Raw genomic sequence first — 17,234 nt, 5'->3', positions numbered from 1 at the left:
TGGCACTGGCTGTGCGTGGGGTGGGGGGTGATGGGGACCATGGCACCCACGGCCAACATTGTTTAAAATTCTGTGCCAGCCAACCATCCTATCTGGGCCGAACCTGGCCAGGACGTGCCTGTTCGCACACACCCTCTGTGAGGAGGGGCTCAGAGGTTTCAAAAGCCGATTCCTCTTTTTTTTTTTTTGTAATCCTCAGCTGAGGATGTTCTTCTGTTGATTTTCAGACAGCGTGGGAGGGAGGAAGGGGAGAGAGAGACATCGATTGGTTGCCTCTTACATGTGCCCCGTTTGAGGCCAGGAGTCAAGCCTGCAACCGACGTCTGACCGGGAATCAAATCGAGACCCTTGGGTCCATGGGCTGGTGCTCTAACCACTGAGTGACCAGGTCAGGGCCTGTTTTCCCCTCTTGACCCGGGTTTCCCCCATGAGCTCCTCCTTCCTTTGAGTTTAAAAGCTATTATTACGCGGGCATATTCCCTTGCAAGAGAGAAGCAGCACCCAGAGGAGGCACGAAGGGAGGTCCTGGGCTTAGCTCTCTGAGGGCAGGACAAGTTTCTCACGGTTCGTTATCTGGAAAGTCCCTCTGGTTGTCACTAGGGGGGCAGTGACTTCAGCTACTTCAGCAGGCAGGACAGGCCGGGTCTCTTAGCCCTGTCCTCACCTAGAGTTTTGACAGAAGTTCAAAAGGAAGGGCCCTGATATACACCCCCTAGTGGCCCCTCCTGCCCCGTATCCCGCGCGAAACTGGACGTTGGGCCCAGCAAGTCACTCCGACTCTTTATTGTCTTTTTTACAAACGGGTCTCAGGTAGGTAGGATGGAAACGGAAGAGCTGTCTCCTGGCTTCTCAGCCGGTCCTCAGGGAGCCCCACCATCACTGCCGGGAGGGAAGAGACCCCCTCCTGCTCCTCTTTGCACCCCCTCATTTACCAGGGGAGGGGCTCCCATCCGGGCTCCTGGCCCGGGACAAGCCTTTCCCCCACGGATCTGCTGATTCTCCATCAAGCGTTATCTTGGCTCCTAGAGAGAGACACACAGGCTGGCTCGCAAGGCCTGGCCCACAGCAAACAGACCACGGGAGGCGATCGCCAGGCTGATTTCTCGCCCACCTCCTCTGACCCACTTCTCTGGGAGCCCAGCCTCCTCTGCAGTGTGGCATCGGCCTTCACCCTTTGTCACTGTTCCCCAAGACTCCCCCAGCCCCTCACTCGCTGGGCCGCCTCCTGTCCACACTTCCCCTGCAAGCCCTTCTCTATCTCCCTCTTCCCAGTCATCCCTGTCCTCCACTCTCAGTTTCTCCACCCTAGCCCCCACCTCTCGGCATTTCCGTCCGGGCCTTTGGCTCTGGCTCTGGCTCCGGCTGCGGCTGCGGCTCCGGCCAGGGCCCCGGGAGCCCCGAGAGCTTCCGGAGCCCCTGGAAGAGTTGCTGGCGGTGGAGCAGGTGCTGGTGGCCTGGCCCCGGGACAGGAAGCTTGGTCGGCTGTAAGGGAGCCAGGCCTCTTCTGCAGCACCAGAGAAAAGAGTAGCTGGGCCCAGGCAGGGGGCAGGACGCCACTCCTGGCCCCCTCCTGTGCCACCCCAACCCTCCTCCCAGCTCTGGAAGGAGAGTTGAGGGCAGGCAAAGGGCTCAGGCCATCCTGGGGTTGAGAAGCAGAGCGGCCAGTATGCGGCCTTGACATCACACGCGCTCAGAACCCTGCAGGGAACACCCACCCCTGTTCTCCTCTCACTGAGGCTGGTCCTGAGAAAGGATGCGACTGGGGAACCTCAGGGGATTTTGCTCAGAGGCAGCTGGAGAGACAGGTGCCTCCGATGTGGGTCAAATGCATGAACCCAATGAAAGTGAGGGGTGAGTTGGGTTGAAACTAGCCCATCATTGGCCCCGTCTGCACTGTACTATCAGCCTCCAGTCCTAAAGCCCACCTTCTATAGCCGCACCCTCCAGCCCGCCCTGGCCTCCTTACCATCCGGGAGGGGTCCCCGATGGGCCCCCAGGGGCGCCCCCTGCACCCCTCTTCTCTCCCCGCTGCGCTCCCGTTCCAAAGAGGACATGCTGCCTGCTGCTCTCAGCCCTGAGGCCCAGCCCGTCTCCTCCTCTGGTGGCGGCAAGGGCGGTGGGGGCAAGTCTGGGGAGAGGCCTGTTTCAGCAGAGGGTCCCACTCTCCTGGTACCAGTCCCTCCCACGCCCGTTCCCTGGCGCCAGGAGGCTACGAATAAACAGCCCAGGATGTGGGTTTGCCTGCTCCCCACCTCCAGCCTACAGAGCCCGCCCTTGGTTTCTGCCCATGTCCACTACTGTCTCCACCCCCAGACCCATGGCCCCTCACCCCCAGGACTGTGCTCCCGCCGGTAGGGCACGGCCTTGGGTTTCTTCCGATGGGCGCAGGGCCCTTGAAGTGGCGGAGTCATCTCCCTTGGCGCCTGCCGGGTTCTCCCTGTAGCGTTAGGAGAAGGGAAGAGGAGCAGGTAAGAGAGAAGGTCTAGAAGGGACTTCAGGAGGCGGTGAGATGAGGTGAGGGTTCTGTAGACTCACCTGGGGCACTGCTGGCGGTGCTAGGGACAGGGCTGGCGCTGAAGTGATAGGCCGCTGTGGGGCCAGCCCCGGGGCCAGCAGGCCTCGCCTCGTGGCTGTTCAGAGCGGGCTGGGACACACTGAGCGGGGAACTGGGCTCAAGGGGCAGCCTCCTGCAAGGACATAAGGCCTTAGCACTTGTTCTCTCAACAAACACTAAGCGCCTACTGTGTGCCAGGCACTGTGTTAGACACTCGGCCTAATACTCAAATGAACAAGACACGGCCGGCCCCCACCAGGCTCCTGAGCTAGTGGAACGTGAGGAAAGCCATGTTTCTGAAACGCTCCCGGGAGCTGGCAAAGTCCCTCCGAGGGACAAACAGTCTGAAGGGAGTGAGAAGCCTTGTTAGTCTCCAGGTTTCTCCCCAAATCATATTTCCACCCTCATGCACCCCAGATCCACCCATCCATCCTTCCATCCACCCATTCATCCTTCCATCCATCCATCCATCCATCCATCCTTCCATCTACCCATCCACCCATCCATCCATCCATCCTTCCATCTACCCATCCACCCTTCCATCCATCCATTCATCCATCCATCCATCCATCCATCCTTCCATCCACCCATCCATCCATCCATCCATCCACCCATCCATCCTTCCGTCCATCCATTCATCCATCCATGCATCCATGCATCCATCCATCCATCCATCCATCCATCCATCCATCCATCCATCCTTCCATCCACCCATCCATCCTTCCTTCCATCCATCCATCCATCCATGCATCCATCCATCCATCCATCCATCCATCCATCCATCCACCCATCCATCCTTCCATCCACCCATCCATCCTTCCATCCACCCATCCATCCTTCCTTCCATCCATCCATCCATCCATGCATCCATCCATCCATCCATCCATCCATCCATCCACCCATCCATCCTTCTATCCATCCTTCCATCCACCCATCCATCCATCCATCCATCCATCCACCCATCCATCCTTCCGTCCATCCATTCATCCATCCATGCATCCATGCATCCATCCATCCATCCATCCATCCTTCCATCCACCCATCCATCCTTCCTTCCATCCATCCATCCATCCATGCATCCATCCATCCATCCATCCATCCATCCATCCATCCACCCATCCATCCTTCCATCCACCCATCCATCCTTCCATCCACCCATCCATCCTTCCTTCCATCCATCCATCCATCCATGCATCCATCCATCCATCCATCCACCCATCCATCCATCCATCCACCCATCCATCCTTCCATCCACCCATCCATCCTTCCATCCACCCATCCATCCTTCCATCCACCCATCCATCCATCCACTGAACAGATGTGTGCCGAGGGCCTATAACGTGCAAGGTGCCATGCGCCTCCCTACCTGGGCATCTGGTGGAGATGGGGAATGTCAGTGAGGGGCTGTGGAGGGTCGGGAGGTGAGGGGGTGAGAGTGGCTGTGGACTGCTGTCCGTAGGAAGGTGTGGGGGAGGGGGTCTCCCCTCGGGACGCAGGGACCAAGCACCCTCCGCTGGAGCTGGGCTCAGCCAGGTGGCTCCTCTCAGGCACCACAGGGGGGCACCACTCTCCTGGCTCTGAGCTGGGGAAAGAGGCAGGAGGTGAGGGTGACTGAGGAGCTTCCATATCCTTCCTTGGCTGTCTAGTTGCCAGCTCCCTTCCTCTCCAGCTCTCTGCCCTCCCAGCAGGCGGCCGGGGCTGGTCCCACGTGCAGGGCATCTGCAGCCAGAAGCATCCTTACCTGCCCTCGAGGTCCTCCTCAGGCCCCTGGAGGCAGCTCAGTTCACAGGAAGGAGGCGGTGGGGGCAGGGCTTCTGGCCAGTTGAGGGAGGGCATCTGCACGGGTTTCCCCAGCAGCTTCGCTTTGCCGGCCCTGGGCCCTGAGCAGAGCAGGAAAGGGGCAGAGGTGAGACCTGTCAGAAGTGCTGGGCCAGGTCCCGAGGAGTGTGGGGCGAGGGGCCCGGGAGGCCTACCGCTGTCCCCCTGGCTCCATTCCGGGGGCGCATACTGGCTCCAGGTGCTCGGGTCCCCGGAGGAGTTTGGGGGGAAGCCCCCATGGAAGGTCTGCAGCTCCTCCCCGGCTGGGTCAATGGTGCTGTAGACAGGACCCTCGGGGGAGGCGGCCGCGCCCCGGGCCGTCTGAGCCAGGTACAGGGAGATCCCAGCTTCTGAGGAGGAGAAAGAGGGGGCCCAGGGCGGAGGCAGGGCGGACACAGAGAAACAGGACAACAGGAGAATGGAGGGCAAAAGGAAACCCCACCGGGTCGCTTCTTCCCCCACCCCAAACCTTACTCCCAAACCAGGGTACAGGTGGGGCCGGAGGGACACCCCCACTCACATCCTCCTGAGGACTGACCAACCTCAGGAGCACTGGGGCTCCCTGCAGTGTACCCCGGTAGGTGGAGAGGAGAGAAGGGTGCCGGGGCCACACGGGCCCCCGAGGGAAGGAGAACTCCTCACCATTGTAATATCTGTCGTCTGGGTCGGGATTGCTGGGGCAGCAGCCCCCCCGGGGTTCCTGGGCAGAGGGGCTTCGAGATGGGTGGGGCCAGGAGTCTGCCAGCCAAGGGTAGGGAGCAGGGCCGAGGCCCCCGGGTGGCCTGGGGGAGAGCATGTGGACGCTGGGGTGGAGAGCCCGGGAAGGCCTGGGAAGTAGAGGAGGCAGGGGCAATGGGGGGAGGGGGGAGAAGAGGGGTGTTGGGCACGGCAGCTGAGGAGGCAGTGAGGCCTGGAGAGGAAGGGGTGCAGCCTGTCCCTGGAGGGGACTATCCCTAGGAAGGAAGTTGAGCGAATTACCTGGAACTGGCTCCCGAAAGGCCCTCTGAGTGTGGGAAGGACACTGGGGAAGATGAGGGGAGACTGGATGAGAGAAGAGCCCGGGCTGGGGTGTGAACCCCACACGGCAGTCAGTGGTGGCTCACCTGCAGGCGTGTAGGCAAAGGAGGCTTCCAGAAAGGATCCCATGGGAGAGAGGAGAGGGAAAATGGAAAAAGCGTCAGAAATAGCCACCCTCTTGTCCACTCCTCCCCCTGCCCGTCCCAATTCTGCCACTCAGGCTGCACCCTGGACCGATTTCATCAGAATCGCTAGGAGTGAGAGGGACTCAGGGATTAGTATTTGTCTAAAGCTCCCCAGGTGATTCCCATGTGTAGCCAAGACTGGGAACCGCTGCTCTAGATGCTCTCAGATCTCTCCAGATGCGCAGGAAGGGGGGGGGGGGGGCAGGGGGACTGAGAGGGTAGCAGCGAGGCCTTTCCACCCAAACCCTGGCTCATGTATTGCCTGCGTCCTGGCCACACCCCTCCTACCAGGCCCAACCCTCATGTGTATGTCTTCTTAGACTCGCCCCCTTTATTTATTTTAAAAAATATTTTTATTGACTTCAGAGAGGAAGGAAGAGAGAGAGATAGAAACATCAATGATGAGAATCATGGATCAGCACCCCACACTTAGTTGGAGCCCACAACCCGGACCTGTGCCCTGACCGGGAATCCAACCGTGACCTCCTGGTTCATAGGTCGACGATGCTCAACCACTGAGCCACACCAGCCGGGCTGACTGCAGAGCCTGCTCTCTCCTCCCTTGGCGTCTTCAGGGTAAGTCTTACCCCTTCCCAGGCTCAGGTCCCGCCCCGTCCCGGCCCCGCTCCTCTCTCCACCCCCGGACCCTGAGTCCTGTTCCTAGGAGCGGGGCTCCAGCCCCCGCCTCCCACTTTGGAGAGGCTGAGCCTCCTACGCCCTCTCTCCGGGCGGCCCGCCTCGCTCCGAGGAAAGCGGCTCCAGGCTCGGTCCGCTCCGAGGCACCCCGTTCCGTCTCCCCGCGTCCGAGGGCGCCCTACGCCCCGCAGCCCCGCGGCCCGCCGCCCCCCGACGGCTCTCACCTGCGTAATGGCTGAGCTCCTTGCGCTGCCTGCGGCGCCGGCAGAGGGCGCCGCCGAGCCCGATGAGCAGCGCCCCGCAGGCCGCGCCGCCGCCCGCCAGGAAGGCCGGCTCCCGCAGCACCCGCGCCAGCCGCTCCGCCAGCCCCTGGCCCGCCTCGAGCGCGGGCTCCCGTTCCCGGGGGGTCGCTGCGGGGGTCAGAGCCGTGAGCGCAGTCGGGGCCTGGAAACTTGCAGCCCCTCCGGCCCCCCGCCCCCCACCTGCAGACTCACGCAGCTGCACGGGCACCGGGGCACTGGCCACGCCCACGCCGGCGCTGGTGGCCGCGGCGACCTGGGTCCGGTAGGGGAGACCCGGCAGCAACCCCTGCAGCACCGCGGAGCGCGCCCAGCCCGCCGCGGACCGGTTGAGGTGGAAGCGGCTCTCGTTCCCCAGGCACCAGATCTGGGGAGGCCGAGACCCGGGTTAGAGTCAGGAATGGGATTCTGGCCGCACGTGGAATGGCACAGGGCGCTCAGCCAGGCGTAATTCAGCCTGGAGCGGGCACGGAACCCTCTCTCCTCTCCCAGAGCGGCCCCCCCCCCCCCCCGCCGCCACCACAATCCTAGCCCTGGCCCTCCTCCCCCCCCCTCCCACCCAGCCGTCTCCCACCCACACACCCTGTACCTGGTATTCCTTGATGACCCCATTCTGCTGGGAGGGGAGCGGGGGTTCCCAGGACACCGTGATACTGCTGTTGCCTTCACCCCCCAAGGCTACTGCCACTGCCTGGGGGGGACCACTGGGGGCTGGCCAGGGTGGAGCGTGGTGAGGACTCAGCCATTGCAAGCTGCCCCTCAGGCCCCAACTTCTTCCCACCCCCACCCCGCCCCCAGTTCTAACATCTTAGGGAAATAAGGCTTCCCACCCACTTGCCTTGCTCCACCCTCCTACCCCCCCACCCCCCCACCCCCGCAAGCATTCCCCCTCCCACTTCCCTCTTGTCCATCCAGCAGCTCCGGCCGCCCCTTACCCTCCTCAGGGGTGCTCCTGGCCACCAAGAGGCTGTCAGCACCCAGCCCCTCCTGGCCTTGGGCTTGCACCTTGATCTGAATGCGGGTCCCCGGGGGGAGTCCTCTCAGCACAGTACTCTGCTGGCTTGGGGACTGTAGGTCCAGCACTGTCCAGCTTCCCCCATCAGGACCTGCTACCCTCCAAGACACCCGGAAACCTTGCACCAGCTGGACTGGGCCATCTACCTGCAGGGGAGAAGAGGGAGCATACCAGGCCCAGCCCCTCTTCCATTCACCCATCTCCCCCACCCATTCTTGGAGGCCCCTATGTCCCCCGTCATTATCCCTGCCCTTCACCTCATCCCTAGGCCACACTCACAGTCCAGGACACCTGCAGGGTCCGGGGCCCAAGGACGATGGGCTCCTGCAGACGCACAGCCACTTCAGCCAGTCCCGGCTGGCCTCTCCGTGGGTCCTCCACTGGCCTGGATGGGTTGCTGTCTGTTGACCAAAGAGCCCGCTCAGCAGGGGCCAGCAGGGGCAGGGAGTCACCACTGACAGTGTGCTGTGTCCTGCCTCTGCCCTGCCCTGCAGACAGTCCTGCTTAGTGCTCCAGAGCACACCCCAGGGCAGCCGTGGGCAAACTACGGCCCCCGGACCCGGCCCGTTTGAAATGAATAAAACTAAAAAAAAAAAAAAGACCGTACCCTTTTATGTATGTAATGATGTTTACTTTGAATTTATATTAGTTCACACAAACACTCCATCCATGCTTTTGTTCCGGCCCTCCGGTCCAGTTTAAGAACCCATTGTGGCCCTCGAGTCAAAAAGTTTGCCCACCCCTGCCCCAGGGTCAAAAGAGGCTGGGGGAGGGGGGACAGAGGTGGGCCTTCTAGTCCTGATAATCTACTGTAAGGGACTCAGGAGTGAGGTGCCACCAAGGTGACTGAATCATTCTCCACCCTGTGTGTCTCTCCCCTCCTCCTTCTCCTCCTCCTCCCCCTCCTCCTCCCTTCTCCCCCTCCTCCTTCTTCTCTTGTTCCCTCAATGAGAGGGAAGCATGACCCCCTGCTTCAGGCCAGCCCCCCCTCTCCCCCCCCTCCCATATAGACCTGGCACCACAGGAAAGAGCTGCCATGGTGCCATGGTTTGGGGGGAGGGGTGCTATGCAGTGTCACATGTCATAGCCATGAGCCAGGGACCCTGCCCTTACCCTGGGTGCGGACAGGCTCAGAGACGGGGCTGGGCTCACTGAGGCCCCAGGCTCCCACCGCTCGCACCAGGAACAAGTAGATGGTTTTGGGCTGCAGGCCTCCGACGGTGTGTGTCTCCAGCTGCACGCCATCTGCCACTGTCCGCCATGTGTTGCCAGCTGCTTGGCTGCAACGGGAATGAGGTGGCAGAGTTGTCTGAGCCAGGGATCCCCAACCTGCCTACTCCATCTCACCCATTCTCGTTGGTCCCCTACTGCCTCCTCCCCCGGGAAAGGGAACTGGCAAACCTCTCCCCACAATAGCAAGACCCTCAGGACACAGCCCCCCCCCCCCTTGAACTGTCCAGGTTTGCACTCACAACCTTCCCTGTACCTGAAAGCCTCTATCAAGTAAGAGGTAACTGTGGCCCCAGCCTGCGGGTTGGGCTTCCAGGTCAGGGTCACACTGTTCTTGGTGATCTCGGTGACCACTGGCTGAGAGGGAGGCCCCGGAGGGGTACTGGGTTCTGGAGGCGCGCCTGGTAATTCTCCCCAGTCTTCTGCAGTGAGGAGATCATCTTTAAGGAGAAGACTGGGAAAAGAATGTAACCTGGCGCCTTCCCAGAGGGACGGTGGAGCTGAGACAGTGCTGATGGTGGAGAGAGGGACATAGTGCACTAACCTCTACTCACATCTGCCTCCCAAGGGCACTAATTCTATCCTCCTCCTCCTCCTCCTCCCACTACCAAGGCCATGGCATTGGGAAGATAAAATCAGTCCTGGGTTTGGTGGCCGAGCATTGGCTGCCTTTGAAGAATGTTTGGAGAAAGGCGCTGGCAAAGGAGGGAACAAAGGAGAAACTCACCCCGCCTCCTAAGCCAGGCACTCCACGTGGCCTCCCCTGTGGAACTCCTGGCCACACAGCTGTAGACACCCGTGTCCGTCTCCTGTAGGGGAGGGTAGAGGACTGGCAAACTGGGAGTGGAACAAGGTAGGGTGAGAGGGTGGAGCTCGGCATTCAGAAGGATGGGGAGGATGTTGTGCACTCCAGGTGGTCTGAGAGCAGGTGGTTAGAATGGAGCTAGAGTCCCAGCCATTCTCAGTGACCTGGGCCCGGGGTGAGACTCACCTGCACGTTGGTGATGTGCAGGGTACCATTGGCCATTAGGTTGAGCTGGAGGCCATTCCCCTGCAGCCACTGCCCGTCCTTCTTCCATTGGACGCTAGGTTGAGGGTCCCCGGTCACTCTGCATGGCAGCCACACAGAGGAGCCAAGTGCCAGTGTCTGATTTGCTGGTCCCTGGAGGATGATGGGAGGCAGCCCATCCATCGAGGCTGAGAGAGGAAGAACTTGGGTACCTCAGAGGAGGATCCCAGGTTCAGGCAGCCAGCTCCTTGTCCTCATTCTCTGCTTGTTCCCAGAGCCCCCTCCCCCTGGGATTGAAGGGGCTTCCATAACCAACTATAGTCTCTGCCCAGAACCAGCAATCTACTATTAGTGGCTTCTTTCAAAACTTTGAGGGCACGTCTCAGGAACATGCCCCCACCCCCCCTTGCAGACATATTGTAGAGAATCCAAGATAAAACATCTCTTTCAGCCATTATTTCCTTCCAGGCCTTTGGGTCCCATCTTATCTCCATAGGCACATACCTCCTTTTACCTTCAACAGGGCCTTGGCCAGGATGCTGCCGGCCACACTGACCGCCTGGCACACATAGTAGCCAGCATCCGCACTCTGCACGTCGGTGATGTTGAGCTGGCCTCGGGGGGAGACCGAGAAGCGCCCTGTGGGCTGAAGGGACTGACTGGGGAAAAACAGCACCTGGGGGCAGAGCAAGGCACCACGGTAGGGACTGAGCAGGCAGCTCCCCGTTCCCGTCGACACCAGAATTCAGAGCGTTCCCAAGGCTCTGATTCAGGCTCTGTGCCCAGCCAGTTACGTGGCCTTGGGCGAACTAGTTAAACCTACTCACAAAAAATGAGCGGTGTGATTAGATGCTTTGGGGATGTACCCCCCAGCTCTGTGCGAGCCATTTGAACTTCCTGAGCCCAAATTTCCCCAAATAGGACTCTTAGAGGATAGTTATGAAGACTAAATGAAGTAATCATATGACACTCATAATACATTGCGTGATAAATGTTACATACTCTCCCCTTCTTTCTGGCGCTAACGTTTTACATTGGAAACGTACACGGAAGGTAGTGGGGTAGGTGTGGGTCTCAGGACATATATGTAGCACCATGTTGAGCCCCTGACTCATACCTGCTCCCACCCTCTACCGCCACCAGCACTTTTATTCATTTCAGAATCTAATGGAAACACAGCAGACTCCGATGCTAGAGCAGATGTTGGGGGAAATTGTGGCCGTGGATTTGAAATGAGGTCATAGTGGCCTGGTTTCCCAGCGAGGGGAGTTCATCAGACTTATTTTCTTATACTGATCTTGTTTTCCAGTAGCAAAATTCCCGCCTTTCCCTTACAGGAAGTTACTTGCGTTGTAACCTCAGTTAATGTTCATTCCAGTTGTATGTTCTGGGATCTGTTTGCTACGATTGCGCGCCCCCTGGTAGAGGCCTCTTATAAATAGAAAAGCAAGTCATAGTCTACCCTCCGCAGCTTGGCTTACAGAGCTATTTGCTTTCTAGAGCGATGTATGAAGCCGAGGCCTCACGGCCTGGGAAGGAGGGATCTAATTAAATTTGCTGCATCCTCAGGACATCCTTGACCCAAAGAGAAAGGTTCCGAGGAATGACTGCACCGGACTGTTCCCTGCCACCTAAATATATTACCATTTATTTTAAAAGTGTTAGCTATGTCTCAGGCCTTTCATATTAATTATCTTATTTAATCCTCACAAACAACCTGCAAGGGCTCCTGGGAGGACCAAAGGTAAAGCGGAACCCTGAGAGCAGTTTGCAGAATGGAGAAGGAGGGGGGTAGGGCCCGAGGGGAAGCCAGTGGGGAGCCCCTGGCGTGGACACCTACTTGACTTCCCTCCTTCTGCCAGAAGATGGCAGGTGGCGGGTTTCCTTTGGTCTCGCACTGAAACGTCACGCTCTCTCCAGCGGCTGCCATCTGGTCCTGGGGCTGGGTCACCAGCTGGGGTGGGACTGGCAAGGGGGTGGGGGGAGATAAAGGAACAGGGAGTCAGGGGTACTAAGAAGGGAGACTGAGGGAACAGGAGAGAGATGGCCAGGCTTGGCTGAGGTAGGAGCAGATTCTCTTCCATCTCTTGCTCAAGTCTGTTTCGCTGCCTCCTTCTCTCTCTTGTCCAAGTCTCAGGTGACCCCACATCTCCTGCCTGTCCTTTCCTACTTGCCCCCCCCCATTTCCCTCACCTCACCCCTGCTGTGGGCAGAACCAAGGGGGGCCTCACCGTGAACGCTGAGGGAGCCAGCCGCTTCCACTCGGCCCACGCTGTTCTCCGCCACACAGGTGTACGTCCCCTCGTCTTCAGGCCTCACGCGCCCAATCCAAAGGCTGTGGTCACCCCGGATCTCATACCTGCTCCACTCCCCACCCCCAGGCTGGGTTGGCCATAGCTACAGACCACTTCTGTCTCCCCCAGGACAGACACCAGGGACAAGGCAGGCCTCAACAGGGACAGGAGCTCGATGAATGGAGCCGGGGACTGGCTAGGGCAAGGCCACGGGCTCTGGGGAACAGACTTCTCTGTGTGAGAGGGTCTCTGCCTCCCAGTTTTCTAGGGCGGGGTACACACTCTAGCGGGTTGGCTCTCCTCACCTGCCTGCGGGCAGTTCTCCATCCTCCTTTCGCCAGTGTAGCCGAGGGGGGGGATCCCCTTGCACCTCACAGGGGAAATGTGCAGGGGCGTCAGCCAGGACCACCTGATTCACTGGTCTCCGCAGGAATGAGGGGCGCTCTGTGGCGTGGGAGTGAGGGAACAGTCAGGGGTCTGCAGGGCTGCGTGCTTCCCCGGCTCCATGCTCCCATAACGCCAAACCTCCGCGTGCCTACCCTGGACCACAAGCTCGGCCGGCCCGCTCTCCCGTTCTCCTGCCATGTTGGAGGCCACACATACGTACATCCCTGCGTCACTCTTGTGTGCATGTGACATCATCAGCTTCCCTCCACGGATCTGCGGAGTAATCACAGGAACGCTGGTCCTTTACAGCCATCAGAGCATATTTATTTGATTTTCACAACAAACCCAGGAAGAAAACCAGTGACGTTGATCCATTTGGATAAGAAGTTGTCGCTTTGTCCAAGGTGGGGCTCAGGTCTGTTGTTTCTCCCAAGCGTCCCTGGGGTACCATGCTCCACTCCCCTATCTTATACCAAGTCCATCTTACCCTCCTCATTTATCCCTCACTCAACACCTGGCTCTCAGCCTCTAGCGAACGGATGCCCTGATCTCAGATCTCCTGCCTTATTCCCCGCCTTCCAAGACCCTGGGATTCAGGCCTTACCCCTCGGAGGCAGGCGCCAGACCCCTAGCGCACGGCCCCGCCCCCTTGTGACTGCTGACTCCGCCCCCCCGTTGCATCCCCTGCCTGGCCCAGCCCTCACCGTGATCCTTCCCTCCTCCTCCTTGACCCGGGTACTGCCCTTCCTCCAGGTCACCGATGGCTCCGGGTGGCCGCGGGGGGGCACGCATTCCATCACAGCTGGCTCCCCCACTGCCACCACCACGTTCCCAGGAGGCTGCCGGAAATCGTCGCGAAGGACTAGAGAAAGAGAGAGGAGAGAGAGAGAGAGAGAGAGAGAGAGAGAGAGAGAGAGAGAGAGAGAGAGACACTATGAGTACATATATGACTATGACCGTCTGCCCCGCCGCAGGTGAGAAAGTACCAGGCCCAGGCGTGGGCATGAGAGACCAAAGGCGCAGTCCCAACGGAAGATGAATCGCCCGACATGGGAGCTGGTTCTAGACGGGGTGGCCCGCGCCCTCCCGCACCCCAGACCCCAGAGCCGCTGGCTGACTCCCCGACTTCACCCGCCACTTCCAGCGAGGCGTTCCTGCTGGCCGCCGCCCCCAGGTAATTGCGCGCCACGCACGTGTAGACGCCCTCGTCCGGGCGCGCGCGGCGCCCGTGCACGATTCGCGGGAAGAAGAGGGCGCCGCTGGGCAGCAGCAGGCGGTGGGCGCGCGGGTCCTCGCGTGCGGTGGCCACGCGCGCCCCGTTCTTGTACCACTCGATGTGCGGCCGGGGCCGGCCCTCCGCGCGGCAGGGCAGCGTGGCCGGTTCGCCCCGGGACACCAGCAGATCCGGCGGCTGCTCCACGATGCGCGGCATCGCGTCCTCCGGCCCGACCCTTGACCCTGGAGGATGGGAGGGGCGCAGAGCGCTCAGACCCGCAAGTTGGGGAAAGATGGAAGCTCCAGAGAGAAAGGGGCGGGGGTACCGTTTTATGGGAAGACGCCTCAGGCTCTTAAACTCGAAACGGGCAGATCAGCCAAGGGATCAGGACACCCTCCTCCTCCCCTCGTTCCCCCGGGACGAGGAAGGCTTGAGTGATGGGCGCGGCCTGGGAGCCCAGGACCTGGCACAGAGCCCGTCTACTGACACCCCAATCATGTTTCGGGGTCCTGTGAAGCCACGGGAATTGACCCAATGCGAGCGGTAGTGGGAATGTGAGTGACGCTCTTTTCTGAGCGGGCACAGGTTTCGGCAGATGGTTCTCAGGGTGATGGAAGGCCACACACCATTGAGAAAGGCATTGATTGCTCTCCTTCCCTGGTTCCCTCTGATCCGACCACTGCGTGTTCTGCTCCTGCCCCTCCCTGGGCCTGCTGACTTCTGCTCGCTTCGCCTCTGCAGTGGTTTGGGATCCAAGAGCCCGGAGCCCAGAGCCCGGAGCGCGTCAGGCTCAGGTACCCCAGCTCGATCCAAAGTGGCTTCCTGGCCCCTGGCGGCCAGCAGGCGCCGCTGCCGCCTCACGGCATCTGTGCCCTTCACTAACCAGGACCCATGGAACCGGCTTCTGTTCTCCACCTCCCCGCCCCTATCCGCTTCTCCACGCTGTTCCAGAATCCGCGGAACCTCTACTTCCAGCCTCGGTGTGAGCTTGGCTTTCACTTCCCGCCCTACTCTTGGAAGTTCCGATGGAGAGGACGCGGGATGGGTTGCCCCTGGTGAGCGTGTATTTAAGGGGTCAGGGACAAGAAGATCGGTTTCGCTCCCACTTGGAGAAGGGAATCATTTTCTCCATTTCCCTTCTAGATGGAAACTTCCGATTCTCACCCCATTCCCCGCCATCCCATCCCAGGCCCAGTTTAGGCAAACCCCAGGCCCAGTTCAGGTGAGCAGCACTGGAATGACAAAGAGCTCAGGGATTGGCTGGAACAAACTAGGGCGGGAGTCTCAGGCCTCCACGCTAACTCCTGTGAGAACTTGGGCAACTATTGAACTTCTCTGCGTCTCAGCTTCTTTATAGTAATAAAGAACAGTAACCCCTAACCGGGTTGGCTCAGTGGATAGAGCCTCGGCCTGCGGACTCAAGGGTCCCAGGTTCGATTCCGGCCAAGGGCATGTATCTTGGTTGTGGGCACATACCCAGTAGGGAGTGTGCAGGAGGCAGCTGATCGATGTTTCTAACTCTCTATCCCTCTCCCTTCCTCTCTGTAAAAAAAATCAATTATATATATATATATATATATTTTTAAAAAAAAAAAAAAGAACAGTAATAGGGTCATCATAAGACCATAATGTACTCCCCCAAAAGCACTCAATAAATACGGCTGGTCTAAGATTATTTCAGGGTTCTTCTCCCTCACCCACCTGACCTTACCGTGGCTACTATAGTCTTTACCTGAATCGGATTCTACCCGGCCCCAGCATTCCCCTTTGCCCTTCACAAAACCATCGGACGTCATGGGAATAGGCAGGTCTGTTATAGCCACGCTTTGTGCTGTTTTTGTGCCCGCTGGGGTACCGTCTATCTTCTCTGAATTTGCTTCCTCCACTGCGAACATGACCATCAATTCCTCCCCTACAGACCTCACTGGGACAGTGTAGAGTGAACGCCCTCGGTGAGGTGAGAGCGTTGAGGTGTCTGTGGGAAGGGCTCTGTGCTTGACCTCCTGGGGATCCGGGAAGTCAGCAGGTTGGAGAATTCCAGCTCATTCCCCATCTTCCTCCCCGCTCCCTCCGTGCAGGGCTCACCTTGCTGGTCCGCCCTTTCCTCCTAATTCCTGTAGACACATCTGCGGCTCCCTTTCCCTGGAATTTCCTCCCTGTCATTTGGGGTCTCAGGAGAGGCTTTGACAGAAGCTAATGAATAGCTAAGGGTCATGCTAATGGGGCTCTGGGGCTTCTCCCCAGCACCTGAGTACACACACACACGCACACGCACACCACTGCCCAGGTCTCCTTTCTCGCCGCCTTGGGGTCTCCAGCGCAGCGCTCGCCCCAGATTCCAGTTGGCGAGGCCAGCGGACCCCCGGCTGGGGAAGAACCAGAGGGAACCCCGGCCCGAGGGCCAGGGAACGCGGGAGTTCCCGACGCGGCCGGCAGGGGGCGACCTCGGCCGGCTCCCGGCTCCCGGCTCCCGGGGTGCGGAGGAGCGCGCGGTCTCAGCCGCGATTTATTAATCAGCGTCATTGGCGTGGACGACCTCGCCGCCAGCGCAGCCTGCCCGCCCAGCTCTGCCCGGTGGACCGGCTGCGAGCCCGCCTCTGAGGGGCGAACTCCTAAGTTCCCTGAAACGGTCGCCGCCTCTGTCGAGCTCTGTAGCAAACACATGCACCATTTCGGCTTCCTCGCCCTCGTCCTAAGTGTAGAGTTCTTGGCAAACTTGGGTTCCCGGTGGGAAGCCTGCTACCTGGGCGGGTCACTAAGGGGCCCCGCGGCCACGCCCCTCCGCTGTCCTCCCCGCAGGGGGTCCCGGCCTCTCCTAGCTCCAACTTGTCCGCACCCCCCTGTTTCTGCCTGGGATGGGTGGGGAGTAATGGACTCAGCAACCATCTCCCCCCAAACCCTCGACCCCCGCCGGGACACCCACTCAGGTGCTCAAAGCCCCATATCATCCCCTTGATCCCCGCCCGGGGAGGTGCCCCTGGGTCTCCACGAGGGGCAGGCGCTCTTGGTCTCCTCCTCCTCCACGCCGCCCTCCCACCTTACCCCCACTCGGGATCCCACGTCCCCACGGGGCAGGGGCTTACCGTTGAGAGCAGGCTCGCCCGGGGCCAGCAAGCTGTGGTTGAGCGCCGCCCCCGAGGCGTTGAAGCCGAAGAGCAGTTCGCTGGAGTTGGACGCGTCCCCGGCCAGGGAGTCCGCGAACAGGTTCATCTGCAGCAGCGCGTTGAGCAGGTAGCGCAGCATAGCGCCGCCCGACCGGGACCCGGGCGGGGGGCTCGGGACCCAGCCCCTGGGTCCGCGACCCGCGGGCCGGGAGCCGCCAGCCCCTCGGCCGCCTCTGCGCTCCGCCCCAGCCACGGTGCCGCTGTCCCGCCGGCCGGCGCCCGGGTGCCGCGCGTGCCTCCGCGCGCCCGCCTTCCCCGTCCTTCTCTCCACCCCTCGGCGCCGCGGCCCCCTGGGGGCTGAGCGGCGGAAAGCAGGTGCCACCCGACCACGGCGTAATTAAGGGATTAATCCCACACCCTTCCTCCTCCCGCCCCCCGCCCCTACGGCCACGAGCAGGGCCAGAGACTGG

General features: G+C 60.4%; 1 protein-coding gene across 1 annotated transcript; it reads right to left on the bottom strand.

The window, feature by feature from the left end:
• Positions 1-777: 777 nt before the first annotated feature.
• ROBO3 (roundabout guidance receptor 3) lies at positions 778-17,007 on the bottom strand. The gene is made up of 28 exons (XM_059676137.1): positions 16,744-17,007; positions 13,576-13,902; positions 13,149-13,306; positions 12,597-12,717; positions 12,363-12,501; positions 11,995-12,122; positions 11,604-11,728; positions 10,268-10,439; positions 9,746-9,951; positions 9,482-9,563; positions 9,011-9,176; positions 8,638-8,804; positions 7,804-7,925; positions 7,445-7,670; positions 7,099-7,220; positions 6,705-6,876; positions 6,435-6,620; positions 5,476-5,499; positions 5,351-5,393; positions 5,015-5,154; positions 4,528-4,722; positions 4,296-4,434; positions 3,921-4,136; positions 2,536-2,687; positions 2,330-2,437; positions 1,967-2,128; positions 1,317-1,504; positions 778-1,022 (listed from the first exon to the last, which is right to left on the bottom strand). Exons 1-28 carry the CDS (start codon positions 16,901-16,903, stop codon positions 1,011-1,013), a joined length of 4,158 nt encoding a protein of 1,385 aa, XP_059532120.1. The 5' UTR covers positions 16,904-17,007; the 3' UTR covers positions 778-1,010.
• Between the last annotated feature and the right edge of the window lie 227 nt (positions 17,008-17,234).

This window comes from Myotis daubentonii, chromosome 19 (assembly GCF_963259705.1).
Source record: "Myotis daubentonii chromosome 19, mMyoDau2.1, whole genome shotgun sequence".
NCBI classification, from domain to species: domain Eukaryota; kingdom Metazoa; phylum Chordata; class Mammalia; order Chiroptera; family Vespertilionidae; genus Myotis; species Myotis daubentonii.
This window is presented reverse-complemented; position numbering and strand designations above follow the sequence as displayed.